This window comes from Thunnus maccoyii, chromosome 2, assembly GCF_910596095.1.
Source record: "Thunnus maccoyii chromosome 2, fThuMac1.1, whole genome shotgun sequence".
In the NCBI taxonomy this organism is placed as follows: domain Eukaryota; kingdom Metazoa; phylum Chordata; class Actinopteri; order Scombriformes; family Scombridae; genus Thunnus; species Thunnus maccoyii.
In genome coordinates, this window is record NC_056534.1 from 17,134,850 (window position 1) to 17,153,357 (window position 18,508).

At 37.4% G+C, this 18,508-nt stretch overlaps 1 protein-coding gene across 1 annotated transcript; it reads right to left on the reverse strand.

The window, feature by feature from the left end:
• Nucleotides 1-1,487: 1,487 nt before the first annotated feature.
• LOC121885245 (tetraspanin-5) lies at nucleotides 1,488-17,257 on the reverse strand. The gene is made up of 10 exons (XM_042394521.1): nucleotides 16,831-17,257; nucleotides 11,511-11,561; nucleotides 10,071-10,217; nucleotides 9,787-9,957; nucleotides 9,519-9,644; nucleotides 5,855-5,902; nucleotides 5,024-5,140; nucleotides 4,872-4,933; nucleotides 3,457-3,509; nucleotides 1,488-3,341 (listed from the first exon to the last, which is right to left on the reverse strand). The coding sequence occupies exons 1-9, from the start codon at nucleotides 16,912-16,914 to the stop codon at nucleotides 3,497-3,499; spliced, it is 819 nt and encodes a 272-aa protein (XP_042250455.1). The 5' UTR covers nucleotides 16,915-17,257; the 3' UTR covers nucleotides 1,488-3,341; nucleotides 3,457-3,496.
• Between the last annotated feature and the right edge of the window lie 1,251 nt (nucleotides 17,258-18,508).

The following is an 18,508-nucleotide window of genomic DNA, read 5'->3' on the forward strand; positions in this document are numbered from 1 at the left end:
GAGAGAGAGAGAGAGAGATGGCACCACTTTTGTCCAAACTTTTATGTCCTAACTACCTCATTCTCTCTCTGGCTTTTTGAAGCTGAACAATGAATCAATTAATGCCTTTTGACATGTCGTAGCAGTAATAGCACAGATGTTAATAATAAAATGAATGATGGCTGATGATCAGTGATTAGCTGCTTCAGTTTCAGGGTCCTGATATTGTGCATGTTTTGCTCACTGACAATATGTCATGACTTACTGGGACACTTGAATACAACAGAGACACTTTTAATGATGTTAGCAACACCTGTGCTTTTCCTGCTATGACGAGTCAACATGTCGACTATGAAAAGGCCCATACAGAGGCGATGACATGATTATTATTATTATTATATTATATTGATTTTTACAAATAAACTTATTAAGGTTAATACATGCTTGAGAATTGACTTGAGAATTGACTTGATCATGTAACTGTCAACCATAATGTCATTTAGGACTGCTCCTATTTAAAGCAATTTATTATGTCATCAAGTTTAAAACATGAAGGTCAGGCATGAACAGAACAAGAGGTACTAGAGGGGGATCCATTTGAAATTAAATCCTCTGTTTGCAGGAATTATCAGTAAAAATGGATGTCAAATGTCATCATACACAACATGAAATAAAGGTGAATTGCTTTTCCTCTGTAGAGAAAAGTAAACTATTTTGTTGGCAGAGGTCACTAATATTATTTGCTCAGACTTCCAGTGCAGCAACACTATGAATGATACAGTAATATCTGTTAGAAACAAACACTAGGTGGCGGTATTTAGCAATCTGTCACCTGATGGCAAGACTGTGATGATTAAACTGTGCTTGATCATACAGTATGTGGCCTCAATTTACATTATGGATAAATGTATAGCATGTATTCATTGAATTTGACAGGAAATGTTGCTCTCAGTTTCATTTAATTAATTTGTTTGATATTTTGTCAAATTTTATATTCATAAATTAAAATGTACAAGCAAAAAGCCAAATTTCTTTGAACTGATCATCTATCAAACATTTCATCTATAAATTAATGTACTGACATAAAAAAGCTGTGAAAACATACAATACCTGTAAGCTTTACAAGGTTTTCATGTAAATATTCTTATTTCCTTCTTTCACTATTTTAGTCCTCCTGGTGAATTTATCAACAAAGCTGTATACATGATGTTTGTTTTTTTTACTTGCTGTATATTTGCTATACCTGTTTCAATAAAGCTCTTTGAAAATACAGATTAAACTATGTGTTTCTCAATAACTGCAATTCTGTAAAGCATATTACAAAATAAGCAAAGATGGGTTACTCACTATCAACTAACATCTGTGTTTCACTTCTTCTGTGAGAAAGCTGTATTTAAAAGTAATATTGTTTTTACTTTTAACTGTTAGTAAGCTCAACTAAAACATTAACCAACAGTCTATATATGGTATGTACAGCATGCTCACACAGTGACAAGACAGACACAAAGTATAGAAAGAACCACATTTATTCAGATATATATTTACAACTTGTCACAATCCAGTTATTTACAAGAGCCAGGAGTACACATAAAACAAAAGTAAAGTTATAATCAGGAATCAGGAATATGTAGAAATCACAAGTATGGCACTGAGCGGTAAGAAAAAGTGTGATCAGTCAATATCAACAATCATGGGATGTTTTTAGTGGAAAAAGGGATATTTGACACCATCGCTGCTTTATAACGTAAAAAAATGTAGAAATTAATTGTAGGACATCTTGTGTGAGGATGCTGAGTTCAGTTCATAAAGGCTTCAGAAGATTTGACTGCAAAGGATACTGCAGGTTCACATTGTCTTTAAATGAAATGGCTGCTTTTAATTCCACTAAACAGGTTTTTTTTGTTTGTTTTTTTTAAATATCACGCTAAATTATATGCTTACAGGTAATGTCTAAAAGGAAAAACCTACACATTGTAATCAGTTTGCATTTTAAATAATGCTGGTGATAGGGTCTGTACTCTACTTTCAAGTACTGCATGTATGATAGCTATAAATTATTTCTAAATTCAGTTAAGTGCCTCCAAGAAGTACCAGCATGCCATTCGTTATAAGCCTTGGAAACAGCTTGTATCCTCATTTTCCAGTGAAAACTTACAGGTTAATACAGAAAAAAATTCAAACACAACCAACAAAGGTTCATCATCAATTAGGCATCAAAGAAACACATTGGCAATGATCAAAAAATAGAGGATAATGAATGAATAAACACTGATTGACATTAAGATAATGTGCAAGGAATGAACCAAACAATAGCGTGTGAAAACACATTTTCTGTCAAGCTGCTTTTGGACAAAGTCGAGATGTTTCTGACAATTATGGAGCACCAAGAAGTTACAGATGCCAGTTTTAAAGAAAGTGGCCCCTCCAGTTGCCGTCTGCTTGACTAAAACTAACAGTCCACCATGACAAAAGCTGTGTGGCTGCGACCAGCTTTCATCACTGTTCTATGAAGATTAAAGTGCTTAAGGCTGAGTTTTGATTTAGACGCCATATCTTCAGGTTTCTCCCAATATATTTAGACATTATTTTAATGTCACTGCCAAAACTCATACAAACTGCAACTTTAAAAAGCCCACCACATCCATCATGTGTCTTTATTATACTACATGTTACTATATCCACCTCAGCCCCACAAAACTCTGCAAACAAACTGTATCTGTATGATATAAGTGTGATCTCACAGATAGAAATAAATCTAAAGTTAATTTTTTGTAGCTTTGAGTAGATCCCATTAAACATTTCACAAAGTGCTAACCAGCCAATTCACTCTAAACTAGTGACTATTTTACAAATATTTTTAAAATACTTAACATTAATGAAATACAGTTAGGAGAGCCAAATGTCCTACCAGTAGACAATAGGCATGCAGTGCATTTCCAGAATCACTTGATCTTTGTACACAACCCTTACATGCAGCTTTAAAAACTGCAGTTGTGAGACATATAAAATCGAGGCTCTTTTCTAAATGAAGCACTTACTCTGAGAAAATATCAAATCTACTTTATGACCTTATGGCTGGCTCCTCAGCTACTCCTACCACAGGACTGTGGATATATGTCATGAGCAACTTTACTATCATAGCTGCTTATATTGCAAAGAATTTGCATCTGTTTAATTTCGTATTGTACTGTATGAGGGATGCAATACTTTTCAGAGGTTGTGCTTCATTCAAAAACAGGGCCACAAATAACTCTAAAAATAACTCTAAATTTATTATTTACACAGAAATGAGGCTCTTCATTCTGGACACGTCAGCTGATTAATGTATTTCCCTTCATTGCTGGCGCTCGATCTGAAGAGTCCTGCAGAAAAATGCATTTCAGTATAAAAACGTACAAAATGCATAGAGGAGGGAGAGGGGATCAATGTTAATGATGAAATACTGTAATGTTAATGATGAAATCTATAAGTGCTAACCTGGTACATCCTTCTTGCCTTTGGAGATTCTGTGGTGGTCTTAGGTAAACAAACTGCATAAAACAAGAGACAGATTTAAGAACAGATGTCATTTAAGCTCAAGGCATAAAATGGACAATTATGTAACAAGACTTGCTAGTGGGTTCTGTGATGTTGTGCTAAGGTAGAGTGTGAGTTTCTTGCACAACTTCGTCTGCTTGCAAGGTGAATGGACCCCAAGGAGGGCCAGAAGCCAAAGTACACTGGTCTTGCAATAAAAGTGTTCTTAATACTACAAATGTTGCTCGATTTTTATATCCCTTAAACCTGCATTAGCTGACACAAGTTGTGAACACAACACTATCATATCATAACCTTTTAAGTTGATATGGTGAATGTCTTAGTGAACAGTTGCTTATTTATACATTGAACAATTATGGTGCAACATTATCAATCATTTGGAGTTGTTTTTCTGTCCACCTGATGAATGTAGATCCAATATTCACTCTTCATTACCTCTGCTTTTGGTCTCTATCAACTCCTCGAGGAAATTTACATTTACAGAACTTTAGCTGCTAAATGCTCCACTATGTTCACCAGGTAGTTGCTAACTGTGACTGTTTGCCACTTGGTGCTAAGCAGAAGTGTACAATGGGTTTTTAGAGCTTTTTCTCTAAAAACAGCTGCCTAAAAACAACACCATGAGAGCCCTGAGAGTGAACCAAAACAGTAAAGTTGCAGCCTTACAGCTAAACAATGAGCTGAAACTCGCTATAAATCTTTGTAAAGCCGAAGAGAGCCGCAGAGTCTGGTGATAATTCTCTCACTATGAGGGACACCTCTGACATTACACATTGTCATTTGATACATTGTTAATATAAAAAATATCAATTATAGCCACTTTAAGAATGTTCATAGGCACAGTAGTGCTTTGTGCTAATGTCAGCAGCTAACATGCTCACAATGACAATGCTAATATGCTGATGTTTAGCAGGTATAATGTTTACCATGGTCTTAACATAGTTATATCTTAGTTTAGCATGTTTGCATGCTAACATTTGCTATTTAGCAGCACAAAACACAAAGTTCAGCTGAAGCTGATTTGACTGTAATTAGTTTTGCAGATGTTTGTGCATACACAAAACAACTGTATACATTGAAATGTTGACCTGCTGATGGCACAAGATAAAAAAAAAGTCAGGGGATCACCAGTTATTGAAAGTTATTTCAATCATATAGTGAACATTTATGTTTGGACCAAATTTAATGTGAATTTATCTAATTATTCCAATCCAGTTGCTGAGACATTTCAGTCCAAAAAAAGTTGAAACCATGCAGATAAAGTTATCTTATCAGTTTCATTATCACTGATTATTAAGAAATACTGTTCCTCCCTAATGAAGTTGTGTTTGGATTAACAAACAGTCACCACCTACCAACTCTCTCTAACTGCTTCAATGTCGCTCACGAGATTCTGCGCTAAACAGATGCCAAAAATCTAAAAGAAACAAGAAAAATTGTACGTTAGGCAAATGAAAGGTTGACGGAGATTGGACAATAAAATAAAACTGCTCACATTGTTCCTCACCTGTAGTAATGCAATCCCAATAAAGATGCCTGCAACCACTGTCAGGTTGTCTTGAAGCCACTTCTCAAACTGTGGGACACATCCTTTAATGTAGATGAAAGTCCTTTGCTCAGAGTCCTGGAAGCGCAAACAAAAGACACATTTAACATTATAAGATTGGATTTTTCTGGTTTATAGTTTGCTATTTCTTTACATTTTTATTAATCTTTCAGTCACTGTACTGGATGTAGTCATGCTGAGAATCACTTGGTTCTACAACAAATGTCTCCACAGTTATTTTTAATGGGAGCACATGATTTTCCTTTTCATGTTGTGTTCTCCTCAGAAACTCTTCGTGATAAAATCTCTCTGAACTTATGTGACCCGGTTGTTAACACACACTCAGCTCACTGTTTTCCTGCTCTGGCCCTTGTTAAAACTGCTTCACTTTGGCTTCTTCTTCACTTTTAAAGTCAAGAAAACAAACACAGCCTTTTCCTTACATTATGCTACTATGGAGTAAGACCAAAGCTAATGATGGGGGAGGGGTTTCAATACCCATTGCATTGCTGCAGCATGAGTAATACAGCACGGCCCAAAAAGTACTGATGGGGAGCCAGCTGCAGTATTTTGAAGAGTGAGGAGTTGGGAAACATACTGAAAGAAGAATATTTTATCCAGGGTGGAGTACCTGCTGACTTCATGCAAAGTAAATGAGTCAAATAAATCTGACTGAGGCAAACTAAGTAAGAGCAATTCACAGTTTCTACTCCCCAAACTGTGTTTTTGTTACACAACAACATCTTACTTTTAGATGAGGATCTCTGTTGTAAGTTTCTGTAAAGAACTTACCGTTTTTGCTCGGATGTCGTATCCACACTGAGTGTTTATGACATCCTCCTGGGAAGAGAAGATGGTTCATATTTATACATTTTTCAAAAGTTAAAGGCATTTGCTTGAACAATTGTGGTTGGTTAATTGTTTATAAACTTTTGTCACTTTTTATCACTGTTGTGATCATTAAATTCTACCTTAAGTTCACCAAGAGCACTGCTGTCCTGTGCTTCAGTTAACTGAACCTGCATAAAGCTGCATATAATCATCAGATCAAAGTCACAAAATTGAGGACTTGAGACTTGACTTAAGTGTTGACCGGGTAAAATCCTGTAACAATAGAAAACAAAAAGGACAGCGGCAGGCCTTGCAGAACCACAAAGCTTGAATATTTAATTACTAGTCCTATGCACTGAAAGGTCTTTGTCAGCTACGTCAAAAACACCATTATATATTCTTTTTTTCTTTTTATTGTCAACAAATCCCATGAAAAGACCAAAACTAAAAATGAATTGATACTACTAATAAGTAGCCAAAGACTTCCAATGTTGTCCCAAAAACAGGAAAAGGAGTCAATGTGCTGTTTATATTCTATTCATTCCAATTTGAGAAACGTTTGCAAAACACTACAGTGCCCCCCTAGTTCAAAAACTTTCATAGCCTTCTTTAAACATGAAACTAAATATTTGTGACCATTTTTTAAGATTTTGTCTACAGTAGGAACCAATGGACTTGGGGCTGAGTGCCACAAACAGGACGGGGACGTCAAAAAGTATTGAGAGATAGACTAACACGTTGTTGGTTTTGGTATTTTTGTGGGATTTGTTGACAGTAAGAAACACAGAATAATTTCAGCCTCATCCTTTAAATGTGGTGTCAGTTTAACTGTACACATTCAGACACCTAAAAGACTTGCATCTGCAAATTTCTTATGAGGGCTTGTGACATGAATTTGCCTCAAGTGAAGTCAAGTCAATTTTATTTGTATAGCACATTTCATACACAGTTAAGCTCAATGTGCTTTGCAGTACAACACAGAAAACATTAAACAAATGAAATAGAAAACACACATAAAATACTCTACATAAATAAAATAACCTTTCAGCCACCAATACAACACACACACACATACATACAGTTTTTTTATAACCGCTGTCCTATTTCTACTGCAGCACTCACACATGGACTACAGCAGGCACACACAAAGGCACACACACACACACACGCCCACACACACACAGTAATGTGTTGTATTTTCCTAGTCCCAGTTAGCACTCTGGCTGCAGCATTCTGAATGAGCTGGAGCCTACTATTGTCTTCTTGGGAAGTCCTGCAGAAAGGGCATTACAGTAATCTAATCTGCTGGAGATTAATGCATGGGACAATTTGTCAAGAGTAAGACCAAGAGAGGAGGCTCCTAAGTTTGGAAATGTTTTTTAAATGGTAGAAAGCGGTCTTCGTAAAAGTGGTGATGCGATGCTGGAAGTTAAGATTGGCATCAAAAATAACACCCAGGTTTCTGACATGCTCACTTAGAGAAAATGATGATAACATGGATATGATATCCTGCTTTTGTACTTTTGGGTTTTCTTTGAAGTAAGTGGCAAACTCCTTACGTTTACCTGAAGAGAGGAGTTCAGCAAAGAATTGATCTGGTGGGATTTATCAGTTTATCAATTGTGGAGAACAAAAAGCGAACTTTATTTCTATTGTCATTTATCATTTGTGAGAGGTAATGCTGTCTTTTTTGTTATAGCAGTTAAGTGTACTTTTTATAGATTTCATAATCTACCTGCAGCTTGGTCTTTCGCCATTTACATTCAGCCCTTCAGTAGGATACTGTCAATGATCTGACTTACAACAGAGTTGAAGTTGTCCATCATATCATCACATGGTGACATGGTGGGCAGTGTATGCTTTGTGTATTCATAAATAAAATTATCTGAAGTATTGTCATGGATAAAACGCTTCTTTATGAATCTAACTACATTGTCATGTCTGAGATCGCAACATCCAGAATGGCAGTAACTGTTACATCAAGGCCTTTAAAGATAACCAGGTTGAGGGTGTGTCCTTGTTTATGTATGGGCCCCATAACATGCGGTGAAAGTCAAATGTTTCTAACACATTAAGAAAGTGTTTTTGTGTCTGAGTTAGTGGGATTGTCAATATGAATACTGAAGTCACCAGAGATGATAATGCAGTCATAGTCAATGGAAATTTTTGACAGCAGCTCAGCAAATTCATCTAGAAAACCTTTTTTGAGCTTAGGGGGGGTGATACACTGTAAGTAGCAAGGTAGGAAATACAGATTTAACAACCATAGCTAGACATTCAAAAGTTGAAAGATCACCAAGAACTATTTTACAGTTTAAGTTTCAGTATAGAGAGCAGCTATCCCCCCGCCCTTTCTATTACTTCTTGTGCAATGTGAAAATTTAAAATTAGCAGGTACTGTTTCAATCAGCTCTGTTACCTGTCTTGTCAAGCCATTCTCTCAGTGAGCCAAATGCAGTCAAGTTTATTTGCACATATGATGTCATTAACAAGGAAAGTTGTGTTATCTAAAGATCTCACATTGAGCAGTGCCATTTTCAAGGCTTAGGTGTAGCAGGTTTAATATGAATAAGATTTTTTAGGAGTGCCATGATGGTTTACAGATTGTATAGATTTTACAATCTGCCTGCTGTTGATCCTGACTGGGATTAACCCAGGCAGAGAACAATCTGACTGACTGGCAGATTCAAAAGAGTACGATTTAAGAAGCCAGACTGGCCCCTTGAGTGGTTAGAGCAATCTATTGTGTCCATGCAATGGAGATGAATAATACAGTTACCTTGTGGGGCTCTGGTGGGCATTTTTCTAGGTCATCCAAGAGGGCAAAGTTCATGTTTGCAGAGAGCATGCCTGGATGAAGGTCATCATGTTTATAGTAATCACTATGATTCCAGGATTTAAGACTTTACTTGAGACTGACTTTGACAAGACCTGAGTCTTGACTTGAACCAAAATACTTAGCTTGCCTCTGTGTAGAACTCAAAGACTGAAAAAGTGTGGTTTTTTTGAACAAAGTCTGATGTTTATCAAATTCTGAGAATCCAGCCTTCAGTGCAAGTCATACCACTGGGAACATCATGCAGTATTTCACTGGAATTTCTTAACTACAGTATGATATAAGTTATTCATTCTTGCTCTGAAAGAGGATGACCAGAACAGCATGTCCTAGGGTCAGCAAATAAAAAGGTCTCTTGTGCAACTTGCATTGCAGTGAAGCAGCTGTTTTTCTGAAGCAGAGTGCTGTCACTGCTTTGCACAGAGTGCAGCAGTTAGAGCATTTTTCTGCCAAAAACGCCTTGGTCAAGATAACTCCTCCCAGCCGCATTCAAACTGTGCTGTGCTGGCAGAGTCTGAGAGGTCTAAGCACAGAGGCCTCAACGTCCTGTTGGAAGCCAGCCATGATAGTTGACAGCAGCAGCCAGCCTTCTGGAGGACACAGATAACCGAGCTATCTGTCACTGGGAGGACCTTCACGACCTCCCCACCAGCTACCAGAAGTTTAAAGGTTTCAAGATCCATCCTCAAGTAACCTACGCATTTTGAATTTCAGCTCTTGTTGTGTTTTAACATGAATGGGAATGAATTGGCTGTAAATCAAATGTGGCGTGTTTTTGGGAAGACATACCGCTGGATCTTTGGTGCAGCAAGAAAAGGGCACTCCACATTTCTCACGACTCGGGTTTGAATCAGTGCAGTTGAAGTAGATGTTCAAATTCCAGTCGTCAGCTCCAAAAGCTCCACAACACTCCCACTACAAGGATAAACAGATAACAAATCCTCACATACTGTATGTGTCAACAAAATTCCACAGAAATGAGCAACTATGATCCTCCCAAAGTAAAAAATACACTAGAGTGAAATGAGTGGTGTGGATGAAAAAACATAATTCTCACATATTCCTGAGTGAAGTCTATCAGGTTCTGAAGATCAATGTCATCTCTGTAGGCTCGAATGTTGTTGTTAATGAAAAAATTGAGCTGGTCTTTGATCCAGTCTTTGAAGACAAAAGCCAAGACTCCTGCAGTCAGCTCCAGGAAGAAGATGATACCCAGGAACACGGAGAACTGAAAATACAAAAAACATTCACAGTTCTTTGTTATTATGAGACCAAGGAAGACTGAAAAATCTCTGAGAACAGCTTTCTTATTCCCTCACAATGTTTGGTTAGGAAACCTACAAATTTGAGTAGGAAAGAGTTTTCTCGCAGCGCTCCAATGCAACCAGCGAATCCGAGGATGAACATTACACCGCCCACCACGAGGAAGAGCCACACAGGGTCAAAGCCCCCCAGGTCTGTGATGGACGAGATGTTGGACAGAACACCCTGGTGAAGAAGCATAACGAGGCAAGAGTGAGGGGTTAGAGGCTTGAAGTCTGAAAATCTGTCCACAGATTTTAGGTAAATGTGTGTAGAACAGAGAGAAAATAAACAATAAGATAACATTTTGAAGCACAGTAAAAAGGAAAATAAAATGATAGATAAATAGACAAAAATATAATAGAACAGAAATACAGCTGTAGTGCAGAAAAACATTTGAGATCATCAGGAAGTTGGTTCCATCTGTCTGCAGCTTTATAGCTAAAAGCAGTTTTACTCTGTTTGGTTCTGGCTCAAGGCACTATCAGCTGACTGCTTCCTAAAGATCTTTAGGGTAGGGTTCATATCCTTCAAGCAGATCAGAAATGTATTTTAGGTCGAGGTTGATAAGTCATTTATAACCCACAGAGTTTAGGTCAGTTTGAAGGGACATAACATGCACATTTCCAGGGCTATATTTATATTCTGGGCCTCTAATGGAATATCTTTGCAAATCTGATCTGAAATATGCGAGTGGATAATGTGAACAAGCAATGGAACAACCTTAGCAATAGAAAGGCTACAGAACGGACGGCCATTTGTGGGCATGCATGAACGATCTGATGTCACTTCGATGGGGAGGTAACTTTGCAAACTGAGTGTTCAGACCAGGTTGAAGCCCTGGCTTTTGACTTGAAGGAAAATTTTTTAAATACGTTTACCTGAAGTTTTGGAACTTCTGTTTAACATAGACATCCAACATCATAACAGTATATAAACGACAGAAAATCACAAGAAGCACGTTATGTCCCCTTTAAGTGAGTTATTTGAATAAGCAAAAATGCCAAATATTCTCTGGTTTCAGCTTCTCAAATGTGAAGATTTGCACTTTTCTCTGTTTTAGATTATTATAAACTGGGTATTTTTGTGTTTTGGACTGTTGGTCGGACAAAACAAGACAATTGAAAACATTGCATTGGGCTTTAGGAAATTGTGATTGCTATCTTCAGTGAAACTGAAAATATTTTAGAACTCACTAGACTTTCTGTCCCCCCCACCCCCAGCACTCAAAGAAAACAGTGAATGAATCTGTGAAATGCATCAGATTCATTGAGTCCATTGTTCAGAAGGGCGTCCCACCGGAAAGTATGACATTCCTTTCTAAGTCAGTAAAGTCACTGTGCAGACAGATGAGTGTAAATGACAGTGATTTATGTAACCGAACTGCTTGGTTTATGGATTATTTGCAGACATCAATAAGTGAAAGGATTCACACAATTAAAATGACAACTTCTGATCCCACAGGGGCATAAAACTTACCTTCTCGCTCCATGCCCACAACCCAATGCCAAGGAACGCCACACCAAGAAACTGACAAAAAGAAGAAGAAAGAGACAAGAAAGGAAGATTATTCTGCTGTAACTACAACATGCAGTCATCACAGAGAAGCACCAGAGAAAGCCACAGAGATTTTCCTGGCAGTGGTCCATTACTCAATATTTCTCATCTCAGTCTGCAGTATCAGCAGGAGACTCCAACAATAGAAAGCATCTTTAAACAGCCTGAACGCATTATGTACAAGTTTCAACCTACATTTCAACTACAGTGCAACAGTTGAAAAGTTAATCAGTTAATCATTGTAATTAACTTATTATAAATGTGTAATTTGTTCTCATTTGCTAGTTACAAATGCTAAAATTTTCTTACTTTTCTGGTTCATATTGTAGTATCACAAATAATGACAATTTTCTTGTGACAGACATGCATAACTCATTTTTAAATTTTATAAACTCATTGATCAATTAATGATGCAAAAATATAGTGCTTGGTTTGCTATTAGATATAAACTACAGAGATAAGAGAGAAACTCAAATATTTTACTGTAGGTTTGTAAAACTATAGGTGTAAAATTTTTAAAAAAGTGTATGTAATTTGCATGTTACATATCACACACTAGAGGATTAAGGGTGATTCAAATGGGTGTAATTTCCACAGTGGACATGTTTCCCTTTTTTTTAAATCCCAGTTTTGCCCCTCCACCAATTTATATAATTTTACAGTTGTAGTCTGAATGACTTCTTAAGGTCTCTGGAAACAACATCCTTTGTTCAACTGTCAGAAAACAGGCTGATTAACTGGTAACTTAATATGCTAACAATAGGAACCAAAAGTCTGTTTCTGAGACAAGAACTGATGTGTGGTGCCAAAGCTGTATTTCAGATTAAAAGTAATTGCATGCTGCATTTATTCTATGTGGCTCAAAATGTAAATATGGCTGCATCTCAGTTTTCTATAAATGCTACTAAATGTAATTTTTAGTATAAGGTTAGTAAATCCTGGTAGAAATACTAACAGGGACCTATTATGCTCATTCCAGCTCTATATTTTTTTCTGGGACTCCAATAGAGTAGCTCTGAATGATTCACAGTTCAAAAAACTCCTTATTTATCTTATACTGGCCCTTTATGCAGCCCCTCTGTTCAGCCCCTATCTCTTAACAGCTCCAAACTTGCGCGCTATGTGTTGAGCAGATGACCATTTAAAGAAATCTGTCATAAGCTGACGTCAGCTCGAACTGAAAGTAGAAAAAACCACTGGAAACCGAGCATTCAGAGCAGTCTGAACCCAGTGCTTTTTGCTCACAGGAATTACTTCTACATATGTTTACCTCATTATTTGACACTTTGGCCACATTTAATAAGAACATCCAACATTGTAACATTATATAGATGACTGAAAATAAGGAAAAAGCATCACAGGTCCCCTTCAAAGATATTTGAAGCATTTTGCAGATAACTGTTCAAGCGCTTACTTATGAAACAGCTGCAGAGGAAGTTTTGTTTTTGACAGCCAGCTTCCTCCAAAGATATATGAATGGAAAAGGGGTCAGAAAGTCATCGCACGGTTGGCTGTGAGCCTCTGTATGGCCTGACAGGTGGCCTTCCTCCTCAACCGTCTGAGGTCCATTACAGGCCACAAACACATGGTACACACGGTATTTATGGTACAGATTTCAAATAGGGATATACCATATATATGTACAGCATATATACATATACTGTGTGACAATGAAACTTTGTTAATCATCAGAGATTTTTCTATACAGTTTATAACGTTATAGCTATCTCTTTACTATCTCTGGTTGTATGAGTCTATGGGCCTTTTTCCCAGAGGACATTTTGACATGATACAGTAGGTAAAGCACTGACAATTAAAGAAGAAAACGTACGATATCAAGATTAGAGCTGCAAAATTTAATCAGTCAATTGACAGAACATCAGTTATAAAGTAAAAATGCCAAACATTCTCTAGTTCTACCTTGACATATGTGATGATTTGCTGCTTTTCTCTTTGTTACATATACAGTAAGTTAAATATCTTTTGGTTTGGACTGTTGCTTGGACATAACAAGCGATTTGAATATGTCACATTGGGCTCTGGGAAATTATGATGAGCATTTTTCGTGTCAGAAAATGATTAATTGTAAAAATAATTTATATATTTATTAATATTGAAAAAATAATGTTTAATTGTAGCTTCAATCATGATACAAAGTGACACGACAGAGTGCTTCTTGTTGGCAGCACCATTTAATTTACATAATGTAATACAAAAAGTGCTAGACAAATATACAATAATTTAAGACTTTTAGGAGGACACCTACATGTTCTGTTTCTGTTTTCAACAGCTGCCGTCACCACGACACCCACAACACATTCCCCTGAAAGTCCACAGATCACTGGTCACTGGTTAAACTGAAACACTGGCTGGGATGCTAACCTCAGCCAGCCGCTTTAACTTCCTGCTCTGGCGTCACACGGCCACAAAAACTCTGAATAACAGTAACTGCTGTGAACTGAAGTTCTTAGAAACAGGAAGAGAGGACAGAAAGATTTAAAAGATTTATTAATAGTGCAACTAAAAGTGTAAATGCGACAATTGTTGCTGACAACAAAACAAACACCGCAACTTTGGTTTCCCTTAGGAGCAGCAGAGATACTAAACAGGAGATGATGTCTCACTTCACGCTAAATCTAGACACCACAAATGGACAAAAAAACGTACAAACAAAGCGGGAGTTTTTTTTCTTTCCTGTGGATTTTTTTTTTTTTTCCCGAGCCTCGTGGGCCCTTTCACGTCATTGGGCCTGGGGCTTGAGCCCTGGTAAGCCCCTGTATTAAAATGGTGTTGATGCCGAATTCTCCTGGGGGGAGGGGGCAAATTCCTGGATGGTTGGGCCTGGCCCCCTAGGGCCCGCCCATAACGCTGGAACTGTCTTTATTAGCAAAATTGACACCTCCACCTAAATCCAAGACCAATCAGCCTCTGTTAGAAGTGTTAATATGTCCTCTTCTTCTGTACCCAACTCCTGTGGAGTACCACAAGGCTCCATATTAGGCCCTATTTTATTTTCCCTATATATGTTTCCTTTGGGGTCTATTTTCAGAAAATATAATATCTCCTATGATTGTTATGCCGACAACACCCAGCTGTACCTTCCACTGAAACCTTGTGATCCATGCAGTGTTAACTCCCTTACTAAACTGCATTGAGGATGTAAAATCCTGGATGGCAAAAAACTCCCTTCAGCTAAACCAGAATGAAACTGAGGTCCTAATCTTGAGCCCACCAGACAACTCTGCATCCACAATCAATGCCTTCGGTCCTCTGTCACTGAATGTAAAGTCCCACGCAAGAAATCTCAGTGTTATCTTTGACCCTTGTTTAACATTTGATAAACAAATCAACTCAGTTGTCAGTACTGGCCTCTTCCATCTTAGATCACTCGCGAAGTGTAAATCATTCCTATCTGTTAATGATTTGAAGACTATAGTTCACACTTTTCAAATACAGCAACTCTCTCTATAGCTCCATTCACACATGCAGTCTATCCCTGAAATGTTCAGGAACATTTCCTGCATAGGAGTCATGTGTGAATGGGAGCAGGGATCAATATTCAGGGAACTCTATACCGCTAATTTCCCACCTCAAGACCTAGTAACATTTCAGGTCATGGTAAGGCTGTGTTGTGAATGAAAGCAGTAACATTGCAGGGACAAGCACGTAAAGGGTTATGTCAGTGAAATGAAAGACGCTTTCACGTGGAACGAGCAAACGAATCACAAGACATGACGTGTGGGTGACGTACTGTGAGTTGGGCGGTGCTTGGTTTTGGCTTGTCTGTTTTCAACATGGCTCCAGGTTACATCTCTGAACTGCTTATTCCCTATTCCACCTCCAGACTCCTCAGATCTACTGACCAATCACTGCTCTCCATTCCATGCACTCAATTAAAAATCAAAGGTGATCAAGCATTCTCAGTTGTTGGCACTAAATTGTGGAATAGTTTGCCACTAGAAATGAGATCTTCCCCCTCCATTGATATCTTTAAAACCCATCCAAATACCCATCTCTTCTCTTTAGCCTCTCAATTGTCATCTTGAAAACATGTCTGACCACACTCTGGCTTTTATTTGTTTGTATTTTATCTGCTGTTTGTGTTGTGATTTTGACAATATAGTCTATGCTTTCATTGATTTTATTTAATTATTATATGCTTTCATTAATTTACTTATATCCTTTTATTTATGTCTGTGTTTGATCATTCATGTGTTTTTCTTTGATCGTAACCATCAATCAAATTATTCCATAATTTAATCTCTCTGTGACGCACTTTGGTCAACGTTTGTTGTTTTTAAACGTGTTCTATAAATAAATTGACTTGACATTTGTTATTCCTAATAACCCTTTTTAAAGCATGCCATTCCCCATTTCCTTACTAGTGTTGACAGTTTCAGAACAAACAGCTGACCAGGTATAATGTTTACTAAACTGGTAACTTGAGATCATTATCTCAAAGTGGGATGTCTAGAGCAGTGGTTCTCAAAGTGGGGTTTGGGGACCCACAAAGAGGGGAATAATTTATTTTCACTGTAATTCCATCCATAAGTATCACAATGACAGAATGTATGACTATTTTGGTCATGGGTTTCATACAGTTCTGTTATAAAACATCTAAAAGCAAAAACCTTATGAGATGGTGGCCCTGGGAAAAATTCTTATCAGATGGGGGTCTGTGGTCTAATTTGTGTCAGTTTAGGGGTCCTTGACATGAAAAAGTTTGAGAACCACTGGCCTATTGATGCTTGATGGGGTCACTGGTGGTCCAAAGGATGAGATGAGGTGTTTGTTCTGGCTGTTCACTGCACAGGAGAAGGAGAGGCGACGAAGATGTTCTGATCATAGTTTGCCTCCCTCGCTCCACCCCCCCCAAAAAACACAAACACAACATCACAGAGACTTAAAAATGTCCTCACATGAAGGTACCTTGATGTAAACAAGTGGTGTATCTGTGATACCTAACAGTCAGGAAAGCCTTTTATCTAAGCTCCTCACACACTGATGCTGTCCACACAGAAACAAAAGCGTGCTGATAGGTGACAGAGGGAGCAAGTGCGCTGGAGCGGCGAGTTTTTATTGCAGGGATGAAATCATCGAGGAATAAATGAACAACCCCACGACTATCACATAATTAAATTAAAGCCATTGTTCAAAGAGGAAACACAAAACGTGTCATGTCAATGTGTTCAAAATGCGGATACACCAGGCCTGAAGTCGAAAACAGCAAAAGGGGACTTACCCAGAATATGATGTTGAAACCGAAGATGAAATACTTGATGCAGCAGCTCACTTCATGAGCCTTGAAATGCTTTCCGGACATCATTTGGATGGATTTTTTTTCTCAAACACCGTCCGTAGTGGGAAGGAATAACATCTATGGTCTTCTTATGTTTGACAGCCTGGTTGTGGAAACACCCTTTTTATTTTTTAAGGCTCGACAAAACGCGCCGTCAATTGTTTCAGTGTCTAATAATAAACATCATCCTTTTTTTCCGCAGACAAAAAGGCGCAGATGAGGCCGGAGAGCAGCGTTTAGTCTGTCAGAGTGTCTGTCAGATGTCAATGTATCCCTGGTATGGCTCTCCAGAGGTATAACGGTGAAATAAACCCACAGAAATCAACCAGATTAAAGCCGATGGTCTTCTATCTGACCCATAATCTAGACATGGCTGTTAGTCATTGACTGGTGCGGGAGCCAATGAGCGTCTTTATTGGTCAGAAGAGGCGGGACTTCCTGCAACGGAGGCTCCATCTGCACTCATGATCGTAATTAATACAGTGTAGCATGAGATTCAATCACTTCTGATATAATTTATTCATCCCTGCCTAATTAATTCCCCCTATAATAGAATGGAAGACTATAAAATTCAATCTTAACTTAATAGACCTATAGAGACTCAAAGTGTTCAACGCTGAATGAATTATGGAATAAATAATCATATAAATAAATATAGACAACACATCTGATATAAAAATGGAAATGTTAAGTAATTCAATACATTTTTAATGCTTTTCGTTTCATAGAGTTCATTACTATTTACAAGATTAGAGTTTAGATTTTCCCATTTTCCCAAAGATCCAAGTCTTTCTCTGTCAGCCAAGACTGAAACACTTTGAAAAAAGGACATATTTAAAATAATATAAACTACAGGAATAAAATTAAAATGGCCTGCAATAATAAACTATGAAAATAAGCAGAACACAATAACATTTTGTAATCATGAACTAAGATTTAATGGATTATTTCACAATTTCATTGATATATATTTTGTCTGCATTCATTCATATGATTATTTATTTCATAATGTCATTTATTTATTTTATATTGAACCATTTGAGCTTTTTTTTAATGTAAAGCAATTTATCTGTAATCAAATGTATGCTATAAATATAAAATTGCCTTGTCTTGTGTTTATAATACATACAGGGTTCAAGACCCATGTTGTCGAGACAAATAATACACATATAGACACATATAATGTTCTACAGTTCGATTCCAGCAGGGGACCTTTGTTGCATGTCTCATTCCTGCATTTTCTCTCAGTATCTCTACTTTAAATATCAAATAAAAAAGGTAAAATGTAGAAGGCATTGTGTACCTCTGTCTATGCGCAGACATAAAGAAATGCTGTATGTTTCAAATCTGCACATTTGTATGTGTAAAACCTCAACGGCACTGAAGTAGAGTGTTTGGTTTTGTAAATCAATTTGTGAATGAAATCCATTTTTAACAGTTGTAATTATCTAATGCTGAGAAGTGAAGATTGTTTCTGGGGTTCTCTGTGCTGCAACTGCTAAAATTAAGTAGAAGTGGAAAAACTTTGCCCCCTGGTGGCACTGTCACCTGCATAATGTAGTCACAAATCTATTCAGCACAAGTCAAAGAAAGATAATACTGGAAAAAAGTTATAAATCGT